This window comes from Crinia signifera, chromosome 7 (genome assembly GCF_055691185.1).
Source record: "Crinia signifera chromosome 7, ASM5569118v1, whole genome shotgun sequence".
Taxonomy (NCBI): Eukaryota; Metazoa; Chordata; class Amphibia; order Anura; family Myobatrachidae; genus Crinia; species Crinia signifera.
Window position 1 is genome coordinate 157,940,054 of NC_139223.1, and position 24,776 is coordinate 157,964,829.

Genomic DNA, 24,776 nt, shown 5'->3' on the forward strand with positions numbered 1-24,776 from the left:
AATTTGCCCACAGCTACTAATCCACTTCTAAAGCAGGTTACACACACAAACATTTATCTGTCTGGTGGGAGCAAAAATCTGGAAATGTATGGGGGCAAATGACCATCAACCATTTGCTCAAAAAACACTGGAAATGGAGCAAAAACATTCGTTGGTATAAATTTGTTAAACCAAACCGATTTAACTGAATGACCATTGTCATAAAAATGCACCATTGACAGTTTACACTCAAACGACGGTCAGTGTTCAAAACATTGCGCACGTTGTCTGCATTTTGCTAATTTCGACCTGTTGAAGGTCAATCAGAACATGGATCATCCTTAATGTCTTCTCTGCCCTCCTTGAAGAATTGAAACCTGCGGTAAACTTGCGCCTTGGACAAAGATTCCTCCCCAAAGGCCTTTTGAAAATTGGCAAACATCTCGGTACCAGATTTCCTGAGTTTAATGCAAAACTTGATCGCATATCGTTGCTCGACAGTACGCTCCATCTGGAACCTCGACCGAGGTAAAAAAAAAAAAAAAGGACACTTGGTTTACAGCTCGATCCTTACACTGTAAGGACTCGCAGGCAACTGCTGCTGATGGGAATGTGACGCTGAGTCACTCCTCCACCCATCCCGCCTTATAGCACCACCATGCATGTGGTGTAAAAAAAAATTGTCTCATTGCTTTACGGACAGACCCTGTGGGCGAAATGTAGTAGGGTGCATTTTTTTTTAGACTTGTGAGATTGCTGGTCAAAAGCAGACAAATTTGCACATTTTCCGAAAACCACACATGTAGTTGGAGGTAAATTGGGGTAAATGTTACCAAAAATCACAAAACCAATAGACCAAGTGTAGGCTGGCAAGTTGGACAGGACCATGCACAGATCATTGAGATCTGTGAATGGTTGTGTCCAAAACAATGTGTTAAATTGAAAATTAAAAAATTTAAAATGGCGTGGGGTCTCCCCATCCTGAACATAACCCGGGCTCATTGAATAGGTCTTAGTTTCAAAAATACAGAGGACAAAATGTGTAGGGGTTCCCCATATTTAAGAAACCAAGATCAGTTCTGGTTCCAAAATTACGGGGGACAAAAAAACTGGGGGTCACAGGTGCACTGTGGCTGGTCAGCCCTGGACAGAGTACCTGGCGGAGGGGACCCCCCAATAAAGGGGTCCCGTCCCCAGGCTTCTCCTGTCCAGGGCTGAAGCCCAAGGCGATTGGACAGATACATTTTAGGTGTGTCCAGCTTAACAATGATTTCAAAGACTGCTAAAAAATATCCGAAGCTATTGAGTTGCTTTGTACAACATCTCCAACTTTTCTATCTCTCATCCCCTGAACTTCTCGTCGCACTTTACTACCCACTTGTCCCTGTCCCCCCCCCCCCCCACTGTCTTTAGTGGAGGTGGGTTTAGTAAGCAGAGTAACCCTAAACTGCGCTTTCATCCCAGGTGCTTCATGAAACCTTACTTTGGGAAATCTCAGTATGCAAAGCATCCCAAGATATAACCTCTTTGCTAATGCATGCAGTACACATGAAACAGGTGAGATGACACCTTTTACTAATTATTTTCTTGTATTTTGTTTTGAAGATATATGCAATGAATCGGAAACACAGAGGCTACTGCTTGATAATAAGTAATAAAGAATTCATGAAGCACAATCCAAGAGTAGGAACCGAAAAAGATGAAGGTAATTAGTAAATTAGTATTCCATAATATATGCATATACAGGGGTCACTCCATGTCCGTTCAACCAGAGGGGTCTACCGCCCATCTCAGGTTTCTACTATTTTTTTTTTTTATAAATTGAAAAATCAATATTTAATCAACTAATTGTGAAACGGTCGAGATATTTTGTAGAATTAGTTAATTTGACCTCCTCTCGTAACTAATTTTTTTGTGTGTGTGTATATCTAGATAGAAATAGTCCACACAAACAAATGATAGAACTCACAAGACTCCACAGTGTTTAAAAGTGCAGGTGCTTCATTTATTAACGTTTCGGGGATAAATCCCCGTCCTCAGAATAACACACAATCTAATCTGTTTAGTAAGGAGATGTGTAACGAAGACACATCCCCTTGCATGTCTCCGCTGCTGGAGAAATCATTCAATGGTCATCAACTATCTGGGGACCTCTGTATATTATTTTTGTTTTCTATGTGGAACAGTGTGATTGTTTTTTTATGTGGGGGTTAATGTGATGGTTTTTTTTTTCATGTAGGGGATAATGTTTATTTTTTTCTGTGGGGGCCTGTGTGTTTGTATTTCACAAAAGGAGAGCTGTCACTAGTGATTGGGTAGGGTCTGATGAACTGTGGTGTGACTGCTGGAAGATCAAAAACATGGAGACTTTAAAATTTAGGAACCTATATATCGGCCATAAACGATACAGAATAGAGTGGTCCCTGAAGAGGTATGGTAAGTATTATTTTGTGCAAACTCAGCCCATGGTAGCAACACCAGCCAATTGTCCTGGGATGAGGTCAAGTACAATCTAAGAAACCTTTATTCAGATCTTGGTTTACACTTTTTCTTTTTGACCGTTGGTCTGTGGATGATAGGCAGTAGAGAACCTTAAATCAATTTGGAATGATGAACAGAGAGCTCTCCAGAATTGAATTTAACAAATTGTACTCCTGTATCAGAGATGATTTCTGATGGCAGTCCATGAAGACAACATTTTTTTGTTAGCTATAAATAATAACGAAAGTTTGTGAGCAGAAGGTAAGTCCTTAAGTGGTACAAAGTGAACCATCTTCAAAAAATGATCAATTATGACCAAATTGTGTTAAATCTGTTGGAAGGAGGCAAATCATGAACAAAATCCATTGAGATGAAAGCAAAGATTCCTTCCCAACAATACACCTTTATTAACTTATACTTACCCAACCAGGGCCAAACTCGATTCCTCCGCACAATGAGCCACTAATTGAGGGAGTACTGGTAGTAGGTGGGGATTTTAACTGGGCCATAGAACCTGTTTTGTACACTTCGGCAGGGGCTCCCCGCTCCTCTCTGAGGGAGGCAAGGAGATTCTGATCAATTCTACATGACTTTCAGTTAATAGATACGTGGAGATTGCTACATCCAAAGGAGAGGGACTATATGTTCTATTCCTCCCCCCACAACACATATTCACGTATAGATTACTTTTGTGTCAACCACTCCCATCTAGAGCTTCTGAAAGAGGCTTCTATTGGACAAATTGTGGGTTCCGATCACGCCCCCATCACCCTGACACTACATATACAGCAGCCCTCACCTCGGGCTTGGCATTGGAGGCTAAATGAACAATTGCTGAGAGACTCTTACTGCAAGTCCCAACTTACGAAATCTATAGATGAGTATATTTCATTAAATATGTCCCCCGAAGTCTCCCCCCTAACAGTGTGGGAAGCACACAAATGTGTGATTAGAGGTCAATGTATACAGCTAGGGTCCTTTCTTAAAAAAAATAAAACTAGAATGTAGAGACGCCCTGCTCTCTAAGATAAGACTCTTAGAACTGACACATAAAAATAATGGAGACCCTAACACACTGGTTCAATTGCAGACTGCTAGATCTGAGCTCAACACTCTACTAGATGATGGAGTGAAGAGAGCATACCGGCGATGCAGACACACGCATTATAGATGGGGAGGTAAGCCGGTTAAAACACTAGCCAGGGCCCTTAGAGCACAGATATCCGCGACCTATATTGAGAAAATGAAGAACCCAGCAGGAGTCCTCTGTTCAACCAACACAGAGATGGCTGAGATTTTCTCCAATTACTATTCCGAGCCTTACAATCTTACCCAAATGAACCCAGACTCAATACACGCAGAACACAGTTTAGCGATCAACCAATTTCTGGAATCAATAGACTACCCGACTCTCCCCAAGGCAGTGACATCAGCTTTGGAGGCTCCCTTTACAGAATCTGAATTACTGGCTGCCATAAAATCTTGCCCAAACGGATAAAGCCCAGGGCCTGACGGATTCCCAATATCATACTATAAAACATTTCAAGACCGCCTAGTCCCCATGTTTATACAAGCATGCAATGCAGTATCAGCTGCTAAGCAGTTTTCAAACCAGTCACTGGAAGCACATATTGCTGTTATTCCCAAAGAGGGGAAAGACCCATGCCTACCGGCTAGCTATAGGCCCAATTCCTTTCTCAATGTCGATGTTAAGCTTTATGCTAAACTGATTGCAGAACGGCTTAAACCGCTACTCCCAACCCTGATCCACTCTGACCAGGTGGGCTTTGTTCCGGGAAGGGAGGCAAGGGACAATACGATAAAGATAATTGATTTGATCTCTCATGCAACTTCCACTGACACCCCATTAGTCCTCCTTTCGACAGATGCGGAAAAAGCATTTGACAGGATCGACTGGGATTTTATGGAAGGTGTCTTGAGACGGTTGGGACTGGGAGAGGGTTTCCTAAACAAAATATTAGCATTATATAAAGCCCCTTCAGCAAAGGTAAGGGTGAATGGAGTTTTATCAAATACAATCCACATCAAAAACGGAACTCGTCAAGGTTGCCCCCTCTCGCCACTTATATTTGTCCTGTGTATGGAAGCTCTAGCAAGAGCAATTAGGGCCAATCCAAATATATCCGGTGTGCGGGTGGGAGACCAGGAGTATCGTCTGGCACTCTTTGTGGATGATCTCCTGGCGGTCATCACGAACCCGGGGATTTCCCTCCCGAATCTCATGCCAGAATTTGACCGTTTTAATAAATTATCCAACTTCAAGATTAATTATTCTAAATCTACTGCCCTGAATGTCACTGCCTCGGAGGAGACGATTTCTGCCCTTTCTGCATCCTTTCCTTTTAAATGGCACCCGACTCACTTGCAGTACCTGGGGGTACAGATTCCAAACAAACTAGACAAACTATTCTCCTTGAATTATAGCCCTATGTTAAACAAGATACGTGGTGAGCTGGTGAAATGGCGAGGACTGAAACTTACCTGGCTAGGCCGCATAAATGTTATCAAAATGAACACCCTTCCTAGACTCCTATATTTATTTCAGACACTACCGATATCCCTCCCCGCACACTTTCTCTCAACAACACATAACATAGTTCGGGATTTTGTTTGGGGAGGAAGGAAGCCGAGATTCAAACACCAGATTCTATTTAGAAACAAGACACAAGGAGGTAGGCAACTCCCCCTGATCTCGGCCTATTATCATGCATCCCTACTTAGCAGGGTCATGGAATGGTCACGAGAATCTTCAAATAAACAATGGGTGTCTATTGAGTCTAAATCCACTGGGTTACAACTCAAATATATACCTTGGTGCTCAACTGTGGGACACTATACCCACCCGTTAGTTGGCCCAAAGTTAAAACTATGGGTGAAGCTAAGAGTGAAACTAAAACTCACCTCTCTATTATCCCCAATGACGCCCATTGTTTATAATCCCAAATTTCCCCCCGGGCAGCTCGGGACAACCGGTTTCCTGGAAACTAGCAGGAATCAACAGAATGCACCATTTGATCTCTATAGGGGCGTACACACCATTTGAGACACTGGCAGTGAATAAGGGGTTAGATAAGTCGGATCATTGGTTTTATCTTTAGGTTCGACACTTTGCCACTTCAATGGGAGGTCTTCTGGCACTGGGGAGAGCACTCACACCCTTTGAGAGATTATGCTCCCAACAACAACCACCCACACATGTAATATCCACTATATATCAGCTGCTGTTGTCCGCTCTTATGCCGTCGGAGCCGTCATACCAGGGAGCTTTGGAAAAAGACTTTACCCCCAAACAGATCAAAGTTAATTGGGACAAGATATATCAAACCTCTAGTGTCTGTTCGGCCAGTCTGGAAGTGGTTGAGACTCAATATAAGTTACTAACTAGATGGTACCGCTGCCCAAATACTTTGCATAAATTCTATAAGGGTGTGTCCCCGCTATGTTGGGGATGTGGACGGGAACAAGGAACCTTACTCCATATATGGTGGGATTGCCATTTGATAGCACCTTTCTGGGATAGAATAAAGAAATTGGCTTTTGAGATTCTGGACCACCCTGTCCCAACGGGTCCTGACTTTTGGCTACTATCGCATTCAAGCATGCCCATATCTAAATACAAAAAGTCCTTACTGAGACACATAAATAAAACGGTTAGGGCAGTGCTTCCGGTTCATTGGCGCTCACCGACCCCCCCTCGTTGTGGGAATGGTGCCGTCGCATGGACTTCTACATGTCAATGGATGACATATACTATTCTACACCTGAGAAATTTCCCACATATACACACGTCTGGAATGCCTGGTCTGAATTTAAAAATACCCCCTCCTATAAAAGTCTAATTCCTTAGAACCTACATAGTCATCGCCATACCCGGGAAGTCCTGGATTGGACCCCAAGACATGCCATACGAGGGCTAGAAACAACTAGCTGGACAGAACCTTGATCCACACATCTACGAGCATACCCCCCTCCCCTCTCTGTCCTTTCTGTCTTCTTTCGCACTATACTCTTTACTACCTTCCTGCAAAAATGTTTAAATGCTTACATATTTTGATGCTTCAAAAATATGGATGATATTGTCTCTACGACTACATTTAATTTCTGTTTTGTGAAGATTGCCATCTGTATGTTTCGTGGCCATGTTATGTCTTCTAAAGGTTTTCCTAATATATTCGATGTTCAATATCTCTGTTATTGAGTGATGGAAAATTTGTATTCTCATAAAAAAAAAATTGAAAATAAAGAATTTATAAAAAAAAAAAAAATCCATTGAGATATGTGACTATGGCCATTCAGGAATGGATAGAAGTTGGAGTAGGCCTGCGGGATGCTGACAACAAATTTTATGTTGTGAACATTTCACACAAGATGCAATTAATCTCTGACATTGGTTTTAATGGACGGCCATCAATAAGAACGTTTTCAACACAAGCGTCTTTTGTACCACTGCATGACCAGAAAAAACAGAGGCATGGGCCCAAAGAAGAATAAATTTAGAACGAAGGCGAGGAGTAACAAAGGTTTTCCCAGGAGGAACTGAGGCTACTTCAGTTTGAGCGAACACTGTAGGACTTAACATGATTCGGTTCGCTCTCCTCGTGAGATAGAGCGAATGAACGAGAGAGAGCATCAGCCTTCCCCTTGAGGGATCCAGGACAAAAAGTCAATCAGAAATCAAACCTTGAGAAGAACAACGCCCATCGAGACAATTGAGGATTCATACATTGGGCATTTTGCAGGTATAATAGTTTTTTATGATCCGTGTGAATGGAAATTGTAAACTGCACCCCCTCCAGCAAATATCGCCACTCCTCTAGTGTAATTTAATAGCCAGTAGTTCTTGCTCGCCTATAGGATAATTGTTTTCCACTGATGGAAATTTCTATGAAAAGAAGCCACAAGGATACAGTGTAGCTTCCTACTTCAACCTAAATAGCACCTATTTTCACAATGAACAATCGATTCACATTTGGCTGTTGAAGGATTGGTGCACTAGTGAAGCCTGTTTGAGTAGTTGGAAGGCAGAAAAAGCTTCAGGAGAAAAGTTTGCAGGGTTGGCTCCTTTTCGGGTTAGAGCCGTGAAGAGACGAATGATGGAAGAAAAATTCCTTATAAATGTCCTGTAGTAATTAGGAAAACCTGATGAATCTTTGAATGGATCTAAGAGTGGTCAGATGGGACCAATTAAGAATGGCCTGGACTTTTTTTTTTTCCAGGACACGTCACGGGCCACAGGCTTAACAGTGGGGAGTGAGAGACCACCAGCACCCAAGAGGTTAAACATCTACTGCCTCCCAGGGAGACCAGGCTTCTTCCCTCCTCTACCCCGCCTCGTGGCCAGGCAGCTCCGTTTTTTTGGATGCTAGCAGGAGCCAACATGCACCTTACAGAGGGGCTGCTTTCCGCAGCCTTACTTTTGTATAGAATTTTTATTTTTACACTGACTTGGGTCAGTGACAGGGCAGCAGCACAGGGGTCTATTAAGACACCAGCACTGCTGCACCATCACCCTGGCCCGGTGGCTGCAGCACCACGCATCGCTGTGTGACCACAGTCGTCACCGGTAATGTGCCCCATGCTGGGAGCGCGCGCATTGCACGTGAGGGTTTTAAGCGGCTGTGCAGCCCAGCGTTGGGGACCGCTGGGCTGTGCTAACAAGTGGATGGCTGGTCCACCACCCGCTCCTGTTGGACCACCAGGGGAAAAGTGTGTGGGCAGCAGCGCCGGTAAGCAGGGCTACCCAGCAACATGGAGAGCTGCCAAGCCACCCAGAGATACACTGTTTTGCCGCCAGAGAACCTCAGCCAGTCCTCCCTGTACCTCTCCTCTGAGGACACAGGTTACAGTGTTTGTTTTTGCTCCAGTCAGCCATAGCTGCGTGAGGAGCTGAGTGACATTTCTTTCTTTGCATTTTATGCCTTGTATGCTTGCTGTGTATTGTGGGCTAACACTATAACTGCCTGTCTATACTGTATTAGCTGTACCCATAAGCTGCTTGTCTATTTCACTGCTTAAGCATGTACAGTTCCTGGTTATGTCTTCTAGGGGTAAGACGGGCCCCAGCATTAATGTCTTGTACAGCCTGTAATACTGGTCTATCCCCACAGGACTATGTCCAGAACAGCTTATTCGCAAGCTACTACAATGCGTAGGCGCCGTCCAAAGCTTCAGCCTCCTCTCAGGAGCCTGCTTGGGCCACATTGCTTACTCAGATGTTGACGCAGCTGGTAGATGGGTTCTCATCTGCACCACCGTAGCAGCCTGTGATGCCATCCTCATCCCTAGCTGGATTGCACTCAGGCAGACCCTGATTCTAAGAACCTTAGAAGCACTTTTGTTTGGGTCCGAACTTGATAAGATTGTGGCTACGATGATGGCTCATAAGGTGGCTTTCCTACTATTGCAAATCCCTCTAAACCCATGGGTCCCTGGGCCACCAGGTGCCCTGACCCAGAGGACAAACCCTCTGCATGATGGGGCAGGCCTCATCCTGGGGATCCTAATTTGGGAGGCTGCCTATTTTATTTTGTTTTGACGAAAAACTTTTTATTGATTTAGTGCTGGTCTGTTGATTTTTGCAACCCATACATTTCGTACAGTGAAAGAATCCTTTTGTTGTTTTTTTCATCGTTTCTTGTATAGGAAGGTAACTGTTTGTTAGGGTCTGTTTTAAGTTTCTTGCCTTTCGATAAACGATTTTTGGTTTTGAAGTCCGGGTTTGTTGTATTTGGTCATTAAGCATTCGGGTGTGCCAGGGTTGATTTAGTATGCCTTCTATGTTTTTCTGGATCCATTGTCAGTCCGGAACTATAGATAATTTACCTCAACGGAATGGCTTTCTTCTCAAATTCCCTTTGATATTTTTTGCAATACTCGCTTTATATGCGCACAATGTTCTTGCACATCTTTAGAGAAAAAAAATCAAAATATCATAAAGGTATACAACCACTGATCAATATTTATTTCCTAAACTTCTGAAAGACTGCGGGTGCATTGCTGAGGAGACCGAACAGCATCCCCAGATATTCATAATGACCGCTTTGAGTAATAAAAGCAGTTTTCCATTTGTCTTCAGCTCTAATCCGGATTGAATTGTATGCCCTATGCAAATTTAATTTAGAAAAGATGACCGCACCCTTAATTTTATCAAAAAGCTCAGCAATCAATGCAAGACCTTTCTGCTTCTTAACAATAAAGAACCCTTCACCTGCAGGGGATATTGAAGACCTGATGAATTCCTTCTGTCACAATCCCTGTGAGGAGGCAAGGTATTAGCTGCAATTTTACTGAATACATCTGCAAATGTCTGGCAGGGAAGTGGTAGTCGAGGTGTCTTGGGTTCAGCAGCTTGAAGGAGAATTACTTTGGTCAAACAGGATTTCTGGCAGGAGTCTCCCCATGAGGTGATCTACATTGTTCCCCAATCCAGGTGTAGATTGTTTTTAAAGCCAGGGTAGACTAAAACTAAGGAATAAGAAGATTTAGGAATAACCAGATACAAAATTTCCTCACGATGGAGACCTACATTTTGAACTTGAAGCAGAATAGTCTGAGAATAAACCAAATCTTGTGGAATAAAGCTACCATTGACTGCAGACAGATGAAGAATCTGACAAAGGGCGGTGGTTTTAATATGATGAGAGAGGACAAAGTTTGCAGTGATGAAATTCCCCGCAGCTCCTGAATCGAGCAAGGCAGTGGACTGCAAGGGACCCTCACATAAGAGTATTTGTACTTTTAGTAGAGAATCACAATGCTTTTGGGAGGATATGTCCTAATATGGTCTCCCCAGAATCAATATAGAATATGTCCTAATATGGTCTCCCCAGAATCAATTAGGAGCTTGGAGTTTAATGGTCTGCAATGGCAAGAAGATAAGGAAGGTTTCCAGAATCCCCTAAGTATAGACAGAGATTTTGTCTGTCTCCTAAGACTGGTGACAACTGAGACCTTTTCACTTGCATAGGTTCATCTGCGGGAGCTCAGGGAATAGAGAGTCCTCAATAACGATACTGTTGGGTTTTCTTTTGTTTTTTCTCTAACGGAAATCCAATTTGTTACATAGGAGATGACTTTTGAGATCCTGTGTGATCCAGTTAATCCTTTAATTTGGTCAGAATGTCCCGACAGGAAGGCTGTACCAAAATCCTCATCATTCCAACTCCCTCCCGTCCTCTTCGATCCATCGCTGACCGCCGACTGAACTCTCACCGAATCACCTCCTCCCACTTCTGTGTCCAAGACTTCTCTCGCGCTGCCCCCCTGCACTGGAACAACCTCCCGCCACCCATCAGGCTTTCTGATTCCCTTACCTCCTTCAAGCGCTCCCTCAAAACCCACTTTTTTTCGACTAGCCTATCCCTCCTCCTAACCTCTTTTGATCCTCCTATCCTGCCTCCGTTCCCATCCATTCCTACTTATCCTATGTTTTTCGTTCGTCCACCCACCTCCTTTTAGTATGTTAACTCTTATGAGTAGGGCCCTCCATCCTCACGTACTCACCCTACCTCTTTACCTCACCAGTGCTCCTGCCCTGTTCTTCCCTTCCCCTACTTCATCTTCAGTCTCCTCGACAATTTCCACACCTACTTCTGATGCTGATTTCTACCAGCTATACCCCTATTTATGCTGTATTTTATCAACACACCCTGTACGTTACCTTGTCATTTGTTTTTTGTTTGCTATGTACGGCGCTGCGGACACTTTGTGGCGCCTTATAAATAAACGTACTACTAATTCAGACGACGTCTAAAAATGGATGAGGTATTGAGCCACTTGTCAGGAACCCTGACGGATTCATAGAATCTCCATAGCTGCTGAAGATGCCCGTCCTGGCTCATTGAAGATCCCTTTGAAAGATGCAATAAACTCTAGATCAGGAGTAGCCATCTCCAGTCCTCGAGAGCTACCAACAGTTCACGTTGTCCAGGTCTCTTTAGAGAATCACAATTGAAGTATTTAGCTCCACCTGTGGATCTTATAAAATGTGTTAGTCAGTAATGAGTGCACCTGTGTACCTGTGAGGTGAGCCGGAAAACTTGAACTGATGGTAGCTCTTGAGGACTGGATTTGGCTACCCCTGCTCTAGATAATTAGAGATTAATTGCTTCTTTTTTGTGGGGGCCCAAACTAACCAATCATTTCAGCCACAGTCATGTGGCAGACCCTGTCGCTGAAATGATTGGTTTGTTAAAGACCGTGTGCATGTCCTATATACGCAACAAGCCGGGTCCAAGGACAGTTCCATCTTGCACCTATTTATTTTTTCGTTATGTGCTCTTTGGGGCCTAGTATTCAAAAAAGCCATCCTGTCTACCACTGCAGTATCACTCCAGAGGGGACAAATTAATACTCTATGAGGATGTACACAACACTGAAGGGGGTGAGGAATTGGAGGATGAGGGTGACATCTTGTCTCTGTAGAGCCATTTTGTGCAGGGAGAGATTAATTGCTAGATTGCCAAACAAACTACTAATGCTATGACGTTGTAACCTAACCTCACTCCTGCCCGTATCACTCTCCATAGTGTCTTCTGCAGCTGTGAACATCAATTTTTGCTGCTCCTCCTCCTCTTTGCCAGCTCCTAAGTGACATCTCACACCTGCCTATATCTTGCCGATTCTCTGAATATAAAGAAAAGTCATCAAAAATGGAAGTTGTACGATTTGACAGCAATTTTTCTTTTTTTATATAATTATTATTTTTTAAGGAATTGTCTTTTTCAGAAATCATCTTTTTTCAGTAATCATGTTTTTTTGTGTGTTTTTTTAAGCAAATCCTCTTTTTTAAGAATCATCTTAAACAACACCAAACTTTTGTGATATTAGTATTTTTTTTTTTTTTTTTTAAATACAGATTGAAAAGCCGAAAGGGTGGTTTTGTCAAAACTAATCATGGGGTAGATTTATGAATGTTGCTTTAAGGATCCTTATGGGCGCAGGTTCACTTCACCACTTCATCGTGGTGAAGAGAACTTGACTTTCGCCCGAATCTATTATTGTTTGTCCGCACGTTATGGGAGTGCGTTATCCCCTCCTGCCTGGGGATACGCTTCCTCCCATAACGTTCGTGCGCTCCCCCTTCTGCCGAGTACTGCGCATGCGCCGGTTACCTTGTCTGGCGATGTGTACCCGGCACATGCGCAGATACATCCGTCGCGCGGAGGGGACCAGCAGGCGCCGGGGAGAGAAACATGTATCAGCCGGGCAGAGGACCAATAAATACCGGGTTATTACCTGGTAACGGGTTTTCCTCTACTCCGCCATGGCAGCCATCATGTATGGGTTTCTCCCTGCTGGGTAGTGCTTTTGGAAAGGAAAAAAAGACCTCTGGATCCTATAAGAAGACTCCTCCTCCATACACCAGTGTATTTATATTTCTTCAGCTTTAAAACAAACGAACATCATTATTCCACATAACATAACGTATTAAGGGTGGGAAATACCGCTGCCATGGCGGAGTAAAGGAAAACCCGTTACCAGGTAATAACCCGGTATTTCCTCTACCTCCGCCATGGCAGCCATCATGTATGGGTCATGCCCAAGCAGTACCGTATTTCATAGGGGGGGTCATACTCACGTATAACACAAGATCAGGCCTCCGGCCACGTAATTCATAACTCAAAGAAGAACGTTTCTTTCACGTCTTAGTTTACTGCCGCGCTCAGGATCTTCCTCCCGAACTTGGCATCTGCAGAGGACCAGACGTCCACTCTATAATGTTTCGTAAATGTGTGGGCTGAGGACCACCCTGCAGCCTTGCAAATCTCTGTTAGTGATGCAGATTCTTTCTCTGCCCACGATGACGCCATTAATCGCGTTGAGTGCGCCTTAAAACCTTCGGGTGGCTCCTGCTTCCTTATGACGTATGCTTGTCGAACACAGCTTTTAATCCATCTTGATAGAGTTTGCTTAGAGGCCCTTTGCCCCTTCCTTCCTCCTTCCGATAATATAAACAAATTGTCTACTTTACGAAACTCAGCTGTCCTTTGTTTATAGATGGAAAGGGCTCTAACCAAGTCCAGGCAATGCAGCCTACTTTCTTTACTATTTGTAGGATTTGTACAAAACGTAGGTAATATGATCTCCTGATTAATATGGAACTCTGACGCCACCTTCGGTACAAACATTGGATTTGTCCTCAAGACCACTTTATCTGTATATATCTTAAAGTACGGCTCCTTTATCCACAGTGCTTGGAGTTCCGAGACTCTCTACGAGCTGAGGTCATGGCTACTAAAAATAACACTTTCCATGACAAAAACTTCAAGGCCACCTCTTGTAGTGGCTCAAACGGTGATTCTGTCAGAACTCCTAGTACCAGGTTCAAGTCCCATGATGGTATCGGACTTCTCACCCTTGGTTTAATTCTTTTCACTGCCTGCATGAACCTTTGTACATATCTGTTCTTGGCTATGTCCCAATCCAAGATGCATGATATAGCCGAGACTTGTACTTTCAAAGTACTTGAGGAGAGGTTCATTCGAAGACCTTCTTGTAGGAAGGAGTGTACGGTGACCACACTGCGAGGATTCTTACTGTTTTCCTTTGCCCAAAAAGCATACTTTTTCCACACTCTATAATATATCTTCATGGTTACCGGCTTCCTTGCCTTAAGCAAAGTATCCACTACTCCTTCACTGAACCCCTTTGCTTTTAGGCTTCCGATCTCAGCAACCAGGCCGTCAGTTTCCACGACTCCGGTTGTTCCTTGAACACTTCTCCCTGTACTAGCAGGTCCTCGGTTGAAGGTAGTCTCCACGGATCGTCCACTGCCAGCTTCTGTACCGTATTGAACCATGCTCTGCGAGGCCAATAAGGAAGAATCGTTATTACTTCGATCTCTTCCCTCTGTAGTTTCCTCAGTAGCCTCTGAATCATCGGTATTGGGGGAAAAACGTAAGCTCTCTCTATGTTCCAAGGCACTGACAGTGCGTCTACTTGTTCCGCCATTGGCTCCCAGAACCTGGCAAAAAACCTGGGTACCTTTCTGTTTTCTGCCGTTGCCATAAGATCTACTTGTGGACGTCCCCATCTTTCCACCAGGTTTTCGAATACCTTCTGGTTGAGGCTCCATTCTCCTGGCAGGCATTCTTTCCTGCTTAATTGGTCGGCGACCATATTTTCCTTCCCTGCCAGGTATACTGCCGTGATACTCAGAACCCGACCTTCCGCCCATTCGAACAATTTGGCGGCCACCTCCATCAATGCTCTGCTTCGTGTCCCTCCTTGCCGATTTACATAGGCCACTACTGCCTGATTGTCGGACCTCACGATCACTTCTCTCCCTTGCAGTTGACCCTGAAACCACCTGCAGGCTCTGACCACTGCCTCCATTTCCCTCAGATTGGAGTGAGCCTCCTTCCAATCTTGCTGCCATTTTCCTTGAGCCACTTGATGATTGAACGTTGCTCCCCAGCCTGTTTCGCTGGCGTCTGTGGTTAACGTAACCTGCTGCTTCATACCAAAGTACCTTCCTGCCACCAATCTGTCTTCTGCCGCCCACCAGTCCAAGTCTTGTCTGGCCTTTGTGGACAGGACTATCCTTTGGGACAAGTCTTTTGAGTTTTTGTTCCATTGAAGAAGAAAACAGCTTTGGAGTTTCCTTGTATGGAACCTTGCCCACGGAACCACCTCTATGGCTGCTGCCATTAGGCCTAGTACTTCCATGCAACCTCGTGAGGACACAACGCGTTTTCTTTGCAGACTTTTTACTTGCTGCACCAGCTTTCTTCTTCTGCCTTCTGTCAAGGAAACATTTAGATCTCTTGTATTGACAACTACCCCTAGGTATGTCAGTTCTTGGGCAGGAATTAATTGACTCTTTTTGTAATTTATTAGCCAACCATGTTCTAGCAGACACTGTACCACCCTGTCCGTGTGCTCTTGCGCCTTCTCCTCCGAATCTGCGACTATTAAAATGTCGTCGAGGTAAGGGAATAACCTTATCCCACTCTGTCTTAGTGCTGCTATCAGCACGACCAGAACCTTGGAGACTGTTCTCGGGGATGTAGCCAGACCGAATGGAAGGGCGTTGAATTGATAGCTTGTGCTCATTAACCTGAACCTCAGATATTTTCGATGGCTTTCGCAGATTGGAACGTGCAAATAGGCGTCTTTGAGATCTATTGATGTCATAAAATCTTTTTGACTTAAGTCTAGTATCACCGATCTGATACTCTCCATTTTGAAGGATTTGACCTCTATGAACTGATTGAGTCGTCTCAGATCTAGTATGGTCCGGAATCCCCCTGTCGCTTTTCTTACTAAAAAGAAACGGGAAAACCATCCCCGAAATTCCTGATCCTCTGGAACAATGCTGACTACTTCTTGTTCCAGCATTTCTAGTAAACTTGCAAATAAGGCTTTTCTCTCCTCCCTGTCCTTGGGAATCGGAGACTGAACGAAAAAATCTCCGGGAACTTTGTTGAATTCCACTTTGTACCCGGAGGATACTACCTCTTGGACCCACTTGTCTCCAGTGGTCCTGGACCAGATGCTTGCAAATTTCAGCAGTCTGGCCCCTACTGTTTGTGACCCGACGTCACTGTGCCTCCTTTTTGGAGGAGAATTTATTCTCCCTATTTCTTTGGGCACGAAAATTGCCCCTTGAGATCCAGGATCCCCTTCTGTAGGGCCTTCCTGGTCTATATGCCCGTGACTCTCTGTAGTCTTGGGGCTGAAATCTTCCGAACTTGGCTGGAGGTACTTTTCTGCCTCCCTTATCCTGAGGAAGCCAGACAGACTTCCCCCCTGAGATCTTAGCCACGAGTTCGTCCAACTGTTTACCGAACAAATAGTCCCCTTGGAACGGCATGGACAGGAGTTTATTCTTTGACTGCACGTCCGCCGCCCATGGTTTCAACCACAGGGCCCTCCTTGTTGCGGCCGTTGCTGCCCCTGCTCTGGCTGCCAGCCTCACTGCATCCATTGATGCTTCGCAAACAAATTCCACTGCAAGTTGTACATCTTGTACGATTTTTAACAGCTCCGAACTTGCGAGGTCATCCAGAATATCCCCTTCTAATTGCTGACACCAGCCTCTTATTATTCTGGATGTTACTGCCATAGCCGACGCTGCTTTCAGGGAAGCCCCTGAAATTAAGTGCTGCTTCCTTAGGCCTTATTCGATCTTGCGTTCCATTGGATCTTTAAACGCGTTGGCCTCCTCTAGTGGTAACGTAGTTTTTTTCGACAACCTCGCCACCGCCGCATCTATTTTTGGTGCTTCTTCCCATGAGAGCACTTGCGCCTTATCAAAGGGATACATCTTATTAACCTTTCCTGGAATAGCCACTCTTTTGTCTGGCTGCTTCCATTCTTCGGTTATTATGTCCTTCAGAGTTTGTGATAAAGGAAACGTTTTACTTTTCTGTTTCCTATCCTTAAAAAGCATTTCTTGCAAGCTTATATCCTCTTGCTTGTCTTCAATATTTAGTGCCTTATAAATACGGACCAGCAGGTTGTCAACCATGTCGGCATTAAAGTCAGCGTCCGACCTATCATGCCCTGGATCATCATCCTCGCCGTCGTCCAAGTCACCACCAAGCATATTAGCACTGGACGACTGTCCCGCTGTATCATCCATATCTTCACTCAGCACATAACTTTTCCGTTTAATGGGCGTTTTACCCGGATCCTCTTTAGGTGCAAACGTATCTGCCAAAGCCGTTTTTAACATTTGAACCAGGCTCGCCATTTGAGCCGGGGGAAATAACTGAGACGCCTTACAGCCTTCACACACAGTCCCCACGTGTTTTTCTGGCAGCGTCTTGTCACATGTTGCACACTTGCACTGCGCAGATTTCTTTTGCTTGCTTTTTCCCTTATCCTTGCTAGACTCAGACCTATAATGACACCACCGAACCAGTCACTATGAATCACCTTAAAACAACACCACGTGGACACCCTTACACCAACACGCTGCTCACCCAGTTTTTCCGCCAGACTGCCGGTCTTCCTCCATATTTGGTAGTGCGCCTTCTAAAAACACAGCCACGTCTAAGTACCGGTAAAGTAACTTCAAGACCAACATGAACAAATAACTCAGATACACTCCGAACATTCAGGTAAAAACACTCACCCCGCACCTGCAACGTGCCAAGTCTGCCGCGCGCCTCACCACGGACGCTAGCATGCATAGGATGAGTCCCGCTCCGATACACACCTAGACCTCAGATCAGCGTGGCATCTGAACACACGCCGGCTCCGCCATTGATCGCGTTGCCGGAAGTCGCGCCCGCCTTATCCCTCCTGAGGAATACGTCACGCCGCGCACTACCCGGCGTCCGCCCTTAGCACAGAGCTGGGGCAGGAGGACACGTGCAGCTTGGATGGCAAGTGCTGCTCCTCCCGGACGCCGCCGAACAGCTACCCCATGGGGCCCGCATTCGGCAAATTGAGAGCTTATGCTCCCCCTTCTCCCTGCATGAAGCCACAGCAGCTGCAGGGAGCGACAGTCTGCAGCGTGAGGTGAGTCTGTGTCCACACACATGCACTACCCGGAAAGGAAAAAAAGACACTGGTGTATGGAGGAGGAGTCTTCTTATAGGATCCAGAGGTCTTTTTTTCCTTTCCAAAAGCACTACCCAGCAGGGAGAAACCCATACATGATGGCTGCCATGGCGGAGGTAGAGGAAAGTTTATTTTAATGAACAACAAAAGACCCTCCATTTAAACTACTACACAGCGACAGAAAAATCCGGCGCTATGTACAAGAGCTAAAAGCAGCAGCGCGTGGCCACAAAGGATGTTGATAAATAAGGTATGAAGCCGGCACCCACTTCCCCTTCCCCCTAAAGTATATACGTTACCCCTCCTCCCCCATAGCGCTGAGCTTTACACACCCGCATCGCGGGTGTCATAGATGAAGTGAAGCGTTCTCCCCTGCTTTAGCATGCGGGGATAACGCATATGCCCACAGCGCCGCTTCATAAATCTACCCCCAGATCCACAACACAACACTACGGGAGATACAGATCCAAAAAATGCCCAATTCACATCCCTAATCTAAATAATAATTTAAAAAAAAGATAGCTATAGATAGAGATTGCACACACAAAATCGAGAATCAGCTGTTATGCAGGTATTACACAACAGTGGCACACCCCATCGGTCAAAGCTGTGCTGGGAATTTTAGTCCCGCCCATGAACAGCGGACCAACCATTCAATGCGTCTTACAACCCCTCGAGATTGTACCCGTGGGGTACAATCTCGTTGAGGTGTATGGGGCCTATACACACACACAGTATACCTGTTCTCAGCTAACACAATGCCATCTGTTCATGGCTTCTACTGCAGATTCCAAATTAAGCATTTACCTGAGCTGTAGGTTTAGGTGTTTATTTTAAATGAGTACTCAGGCCGCAGGTCCACTGTCATGGCCTGGCACGCTCCAGGGACCCGGCACTCATTGGTCACACTCCTCTGGCACGTCGCTCAGCTTCTTCGGCTGCCGCAGGGGTCCTCTCCGCCGTTGTGCCCTAAGTCCGCAGCTGGGCCTCGGTCTCCCCTGCAGCCGCCAGATGCCGGGTTTGCTGTATCGTCTACTGACAGGTAGTACGGATGGTTATCGACCATCTACGATTTGAACTTATCGATGGATTAAGGCTGATGTAGAATAGAAGGTTTCCCACCATCTATGTCAAGCTTAAACGATCCACATGTTTTGATTGACCCTTAGTCCAATCAGTCGAAGAAACTGGATGACCATCTATATGCGAAAACGTTGATGGCCATTTATTGCACAGTATTACATTATCGATGGCCATCCCAAGTCCGGCGTTTCTGTGTGTGTGTGTGTGTGTGTGTGTGTGTGTGGATATATAATATGTTTAGGTGTATGTATATGTAACATATATAAATATTGTTATACTGATTGTGTGTATGGGTATATTGGATGTGCATATCTGAGTATGCTGAGTGTGTATCATGTGTTGTATATACTGACTATGTATGTGTATACTGATTGTGGGGTATTTAAGTTCATCTGTTGAATTGTTTCTAACATGTAGCTTTTCTTTGTTATTATTTGGCATCTGGTAGAGTCTCTGAGAAATGTCTTCACGTGGCTGGAACTGGATGTGGAGCTTCATAAGGATCTGACCGCACAAGAGATCCATGACTGCCTGAGTGACTTCCAGGCCAGAGACCATACAGAGCGAGACTGCTTTGTTTGTTGCATTCTGTCTCATGGTCAATCAAGAGCAGTCTTGGGGACAGACAATGGAGTTACACACATAGAGCGCGTGCTCTCTTATTTCTCTACTACAAACTGCAAGACTTTAGCTGGAAAACCAAAGCTCTTCTTTATACAAGCATGTCAGGGAGAAAATCGGCAGCAGGCTTACAATATCGAGGCTGATGCCACTACGTCTGGTGAGGATAAGATGAGCGCCGTGTCCATCCCAAATGATGCCGATGTCTTGGTTGGAATGTCGACAGTGGATGGCTACTTTTCTTTCCGTCATACAGAGAAAGGGTCGTGGTACATACAGGCTCTCTGTGAAAACCTCACCAAAATGGTTCCAAAGTAAGTCATTTGTTTTGGAGAGAAATATTCTACACCTTTCACACCACCAAAGCCACCTGTGTCAGACTGGCTTGATCTGCGGTGTGAAAGCACCACTGACCAAATTGCCGTGTCAGTAACCTGGCATCACAACCAGGGCTATGACTTGGGTTGCTATGCCGTGTAAACGGCGACCCGGGTCCTATTCATACTGTGGTGGAGGCAGCATTTGGGGACAGCTCCCTCCTCCCCTGCCTCTGATGAGGCCCTTTCCTGACACCAGCAAAAGCTGGGTCATTGTGGTAGCTTTCACATTCGCTTTCAAATGGACCTGTGTCCATTTGCATTTCCAGTGTGAAAGGGGTATTATATGGGCTGTACTACTGTACACGTCATACATTCTTAATACATGCAGACATCAATTAGTGTATATCGGTTAATTCCAAGACATATCCAAGTCTCATTTGTACATTTCCATAGTCTGTTAAGGCCCACTTACATCAGTAAACCAAAATCTCTCATCTGGCGGCAACTCCAATCAGGGGCCAAGGATGACTGTCAATTCATTGGCTAGATTTTAAATTCTTCACATTTCTAATACCCCTTTTACAGAAGCCCTGAAAACCCGTGTTTTTGCACAGAAGCGCACAACATCCCAGCTGCAGGTGGTGTAAAAGGTCTTCAACTCAGCAAGCACTCAGGGTTAAAAACGCAACGTGGTTCACTGTGCAGTGTAAACGGGTAACCCAGGTCGATGGGACCTGTTCACTGCAGTGGAAAAGCCGGCTCTGAAAGATGCTCTTATGTCCCAGTGGCAGCTCAAGCTCCGCCCCAGTGTCTTCACCTGCCCAGCGATATGGGTACTTATGTAATATCCGGGCTCCCGTTTTTCTTATGAGACCGCGTCCCCTCGCCACGCTTCGGGCACAGTGGCTCGCTGCGCTCGCCACACTATATAAAATCAACTCCATGCGTAGTTGGATAGTAGGGGTATGAAAAAATGGGGTGCATTTAACATGGGAGCCCAGATAATACATAAGTACCGCGATATGCCAGGTCAGGACGCCGGTCTAAAAGGGGTTGCGCATGGTTGGGGGGACTGAAACGCGCCTCTTGCGTGGTGGGGGAACTGAAACAAGCCTCTCGCATGGTGGGGGTACTGAAACGTGCCTCTCGTATGGTGGGAAGTCTGGAATGTGCCTCTCGCATGGTGGGGGGACTGAAACGTGACTCTTGCATGGTGGGGGGACTGAAACGTGACTCTTGCATGGTGGGGGGACTGAAACGTGACTCTCACATGGTGGGGGGACTGAAACGTGCCTCTCGCATGGTGGGAAGACTGGAATGTGCCTCTTGCATGGTGGGGGGACTGAAACGTGACTCTCGCATGGTGGGAAGACTGGAATGCACCTCCCGCATGGTGGGAAGACTGGAACGTGACTCTCCCATGTTGTGAAAACTGAAACGCACCTCCTGCATGGTGGGGGGACTGGAACGGACCTCCCGCATTGTGGGGGGACTGGAACAGACCTCTCCTGCATGGTGGGGGGACTGGAGCACGCCTCTCACATAAGTAAAGTATCTTCTGATCTATTTCCATCAGGGGCGGCTGTAACTATAGCTCCCCCATAGGTCTAGCTACCCCTCAACCTTCCAGATTAGCTTTTCTCCATCTTCTAAAACCATTTTCCACATGTATTTGTGAATGTTATTAGAAGCTTTAGAGGCCAGCTATAAAGCAAATATGACTTACACTTTTCATGTTCTTTCCTTATTGCCGTAATTTTGCATATAATAATCTGACTCATTTCCTTCCAGAGGTGAAGATATTTTGTCTATTCTCACAAAAGTCAACAAAGACGTCAGTGAGATGGAATATCCAGATTCTGGAAGAGCCAAAATGAAGCAAATGCCCCAGCCAGCTTACACCCTGCGGAAGAAGCTTGTGTTCCCTACGCCCATCACACCGCATAAATCCACTTCCCAAAAGACCTGTTAGGTCCATATTGCCTGATTTGATATTCTGGATGCAATTTACAATATCCAGTTTTGACATAATTTAAAATTAGTATTCCATTGCCAATGATCTTTAATTAGTGAATTCCAGATATCTTTCCATGTTGGATATTGTATGGTGCTGAGTGCCTTCCTTTTAGATGTACTTGTCCATTAGCAGATAGGGACAGAGGACACACTGGGGATTCTCTGTTTGCACACAAGCTATAGTGGGTGATCAATATTACAATATCAGAGCATAAATGACAGATATAGTTCATGTGTGGCTTTGGTTGCAGTAAGTCCTGCTGAATGCGGGAAACCTGCAGTAAAAAGATCCCATTCTTCTGCTTTGCTTGTCAAGAGTTTTATGGCAATATAGAAGTGAGGAATGAAGCCCCACACATACGATGGATGTACCGTAAGTTTACGGAAGCACAAAAAGTTGTATATTTACAACACCTTTTATTAACGTATTTGCCAGAGGCATCTATTTATTATATTGCGTAGCAAATTTTGTTGCACTTTACAATTGGGAAGAAAAGTGATAACACTGGATAATAGGCTCTCTTAGAGGGAGGAGTACCCTGCTTACACTCTATAGGGAAATAGCACCTGTATTTGGGTATCCATTCCTATCTCGCATACTGGGTGGTTCCGGAATCTGATAATCTGTTTGAAGAGGGGAGTTTTCAGGGAACACCTGTAGGTTTGGAGACTGGAGGAGAGTCTTATTGTGCCAGAGTTGGTGCAGCCAGAAGAAAGTCTTGCAATAGTAAATGGAAGCAGGTTATGCATGTGAGTAACAGACGCAGATCTTGTGCGGGGCAGTACGGATGGTACAATGGTTAGCATTACTACCTCACAGCACTGAGGTCATGGGTTCGATTCCCACCATGGCCCTAACTGGACAGAGTTTGTATATTCTCCCCGTACTTGCGTGGGTTTCCTCTGGGTACTCTGGTTTCCTCCCACAATCCAAAAATGAACCCTAGATTGAAAGCCCATAACGCATCACAATGCATGCTGCTATTGCAGCGTGTATGGGCACCTTTAGCAGTGACCAGACCAGTCATTACCTTGGTCAATGCTGTGTCTGTGTTGGTACGAAAGCCTGACTGATGTGGGTTAAATAAGTTGCATTGCTATAGATCGCATATGCTATGCTGCAGCAAGCAGCTTATATGAGAACCATAGGTGCCAATTCTGTGGGTGCTCAAGGGCTCGAGCACCCACGGAAATTGATGAGCACCCACGGGCCCGAGTCCCGCTGCGGGCCGCCATATTAACTTGCTAATTTGCGGCTGCAGCACCCACATTGCCGGACCCGCCACCAGGGAAACAGTATGACGGGAAGAGTATTCTGTCTGCGGAGTACCTGTACTGTGGGGGCATTTATGTATGTGGAACTCTGTTGCTGTAATTTGAATATTGGAGACAAATGTGCTCCGTAATATAAATTGGTATTATTTTATGGCCACACCCCTTCCCCATGAAGCCACTCTATATTTTTAGCTTGAGCACCCACCAGCAAAAACATAAATCAGCACCTATGATGAGAACCATGCTGATTCAGGCACCATTGTTGGAATGTTACAAACGCTAAACAAAGTATGCTCAGCACAGGGAGAGAACCCTCTCTGAAGTGAATAGGATAAGTTTCCGCTCTCATGGGATGAGGCAACAAAGAAAGAATTGCTCAATGTGATCGAGCACATACAAACCCTATGCATTGATCACTTGTTTCCTTGTATGTTCCTTATCCACACCGTGAATCTTGCCTCACAAAATCACAATCATTTAATATGTAGTTGGCAGCAGAACCAGGTGCTCTCATGCTAGAGAATATTGCAGCTATTCTGCAGCCATTTATTTATAAATCCATGTGTGAGAATAGAAACAAGTGTGTGATGTCACAAACTTGCATTTGTACTGTGAACACACAGAAAATAACATAACAGGTTAAATAGAGGGCTGCACGGTTGCTGTAATGGCTAGCATTTCTACCTCACAGTACTGCGTTCATGAGTTTGATTCCCATGACATGTATGTAGTTTGTATATTCTCCCTGTGCTTTTGTGGGTTCACTCCGAGTGATCTGGTTTCATCAGACACTCCAGAAAAGACCGGTGGGTTAACTCCCAACATGTGTTAAGAAATATAGATTCAGTGGTGAGAGCTGCTCAATCAAACTAGATTGTAAGCTCCTCTGGGGCAGGGATAGGTTTGAGTGGAACAGCGGAGTATGTGTAAACCTTATAAATAAAGACACTGCTACATTACTACATTATTACCAAAGACTTTATTACTGGGCTATGACCAAACACAACAATGTGGCAAAAAACATTTGTGATATAAATAGTGTTACTTACAAACAGAAGACCCACCATGCAGCACCTTCCTCTGACCGGGATCACCGATGACCACAAGATGGCAGTGTGGCCCATTTTATCCTGTATATTAAATCACCATATGTATTATGGATTACACTTTGACAATTTTTGTAATACTAGAAGCAATAAAATATTATGTATTCTTGTTATTTGTCATATTCATATAAAAATAGAAATGGAAATAATTAAGTGTCCGCCCTTATAAATGACTCATGTATCATATGTATTAACAAGCAAATGTCATGTTTTGTGACTTCCTCCTTAGAGAGCCACTACCTATCACAAATAGCATCATATATTAAGAGTTTCATTTAACCCTCCAGGTGCTAGTGTGCCTAGTACATGAATCCATTTACTCTCTATTTGTAATAAACGTTTATCTCTGTCTCCCCTTCTC

The 24,776-nt window shown here is 44.9% G+C and overlaps 1 protein-coding gene across 5 annotated transcripts in view; it reads left to right on the forward strand.

Moving 5' to 3' along the window:
- LOC146020716 (caspase-8-like) overlaps positions 1-24,524 on the forward strand; it is a 115,958-nt gene extending 91,434 nt beyond the window's left edge. For all 5 annotated transcript variants that reach the window (XM_083154077.1, XM_083154079.1, XM_083154078.1 and 2 more), the window contains exons 9-11: positions 1,585-1,684; positions 19,526-20,012; positions 21,810-24,524. In XM_083154077.1, coding sequence (XP_083010203.1) covers positions 1,585-1,684; positions 19,526-20,012; positions 21,810-21,990 — 768 coding nt within the window. In that variant the 3' untranslated portion in view covers positions 21,991-24,524. The remainder of the gene's footprint in view (positions 1-1,584; positions 1,685-19,525; positions 20,013-21,809) is intronic.
- The last annotated feature ends 252 nt before the right edge of the window (positions 24,525-24,776 follow it).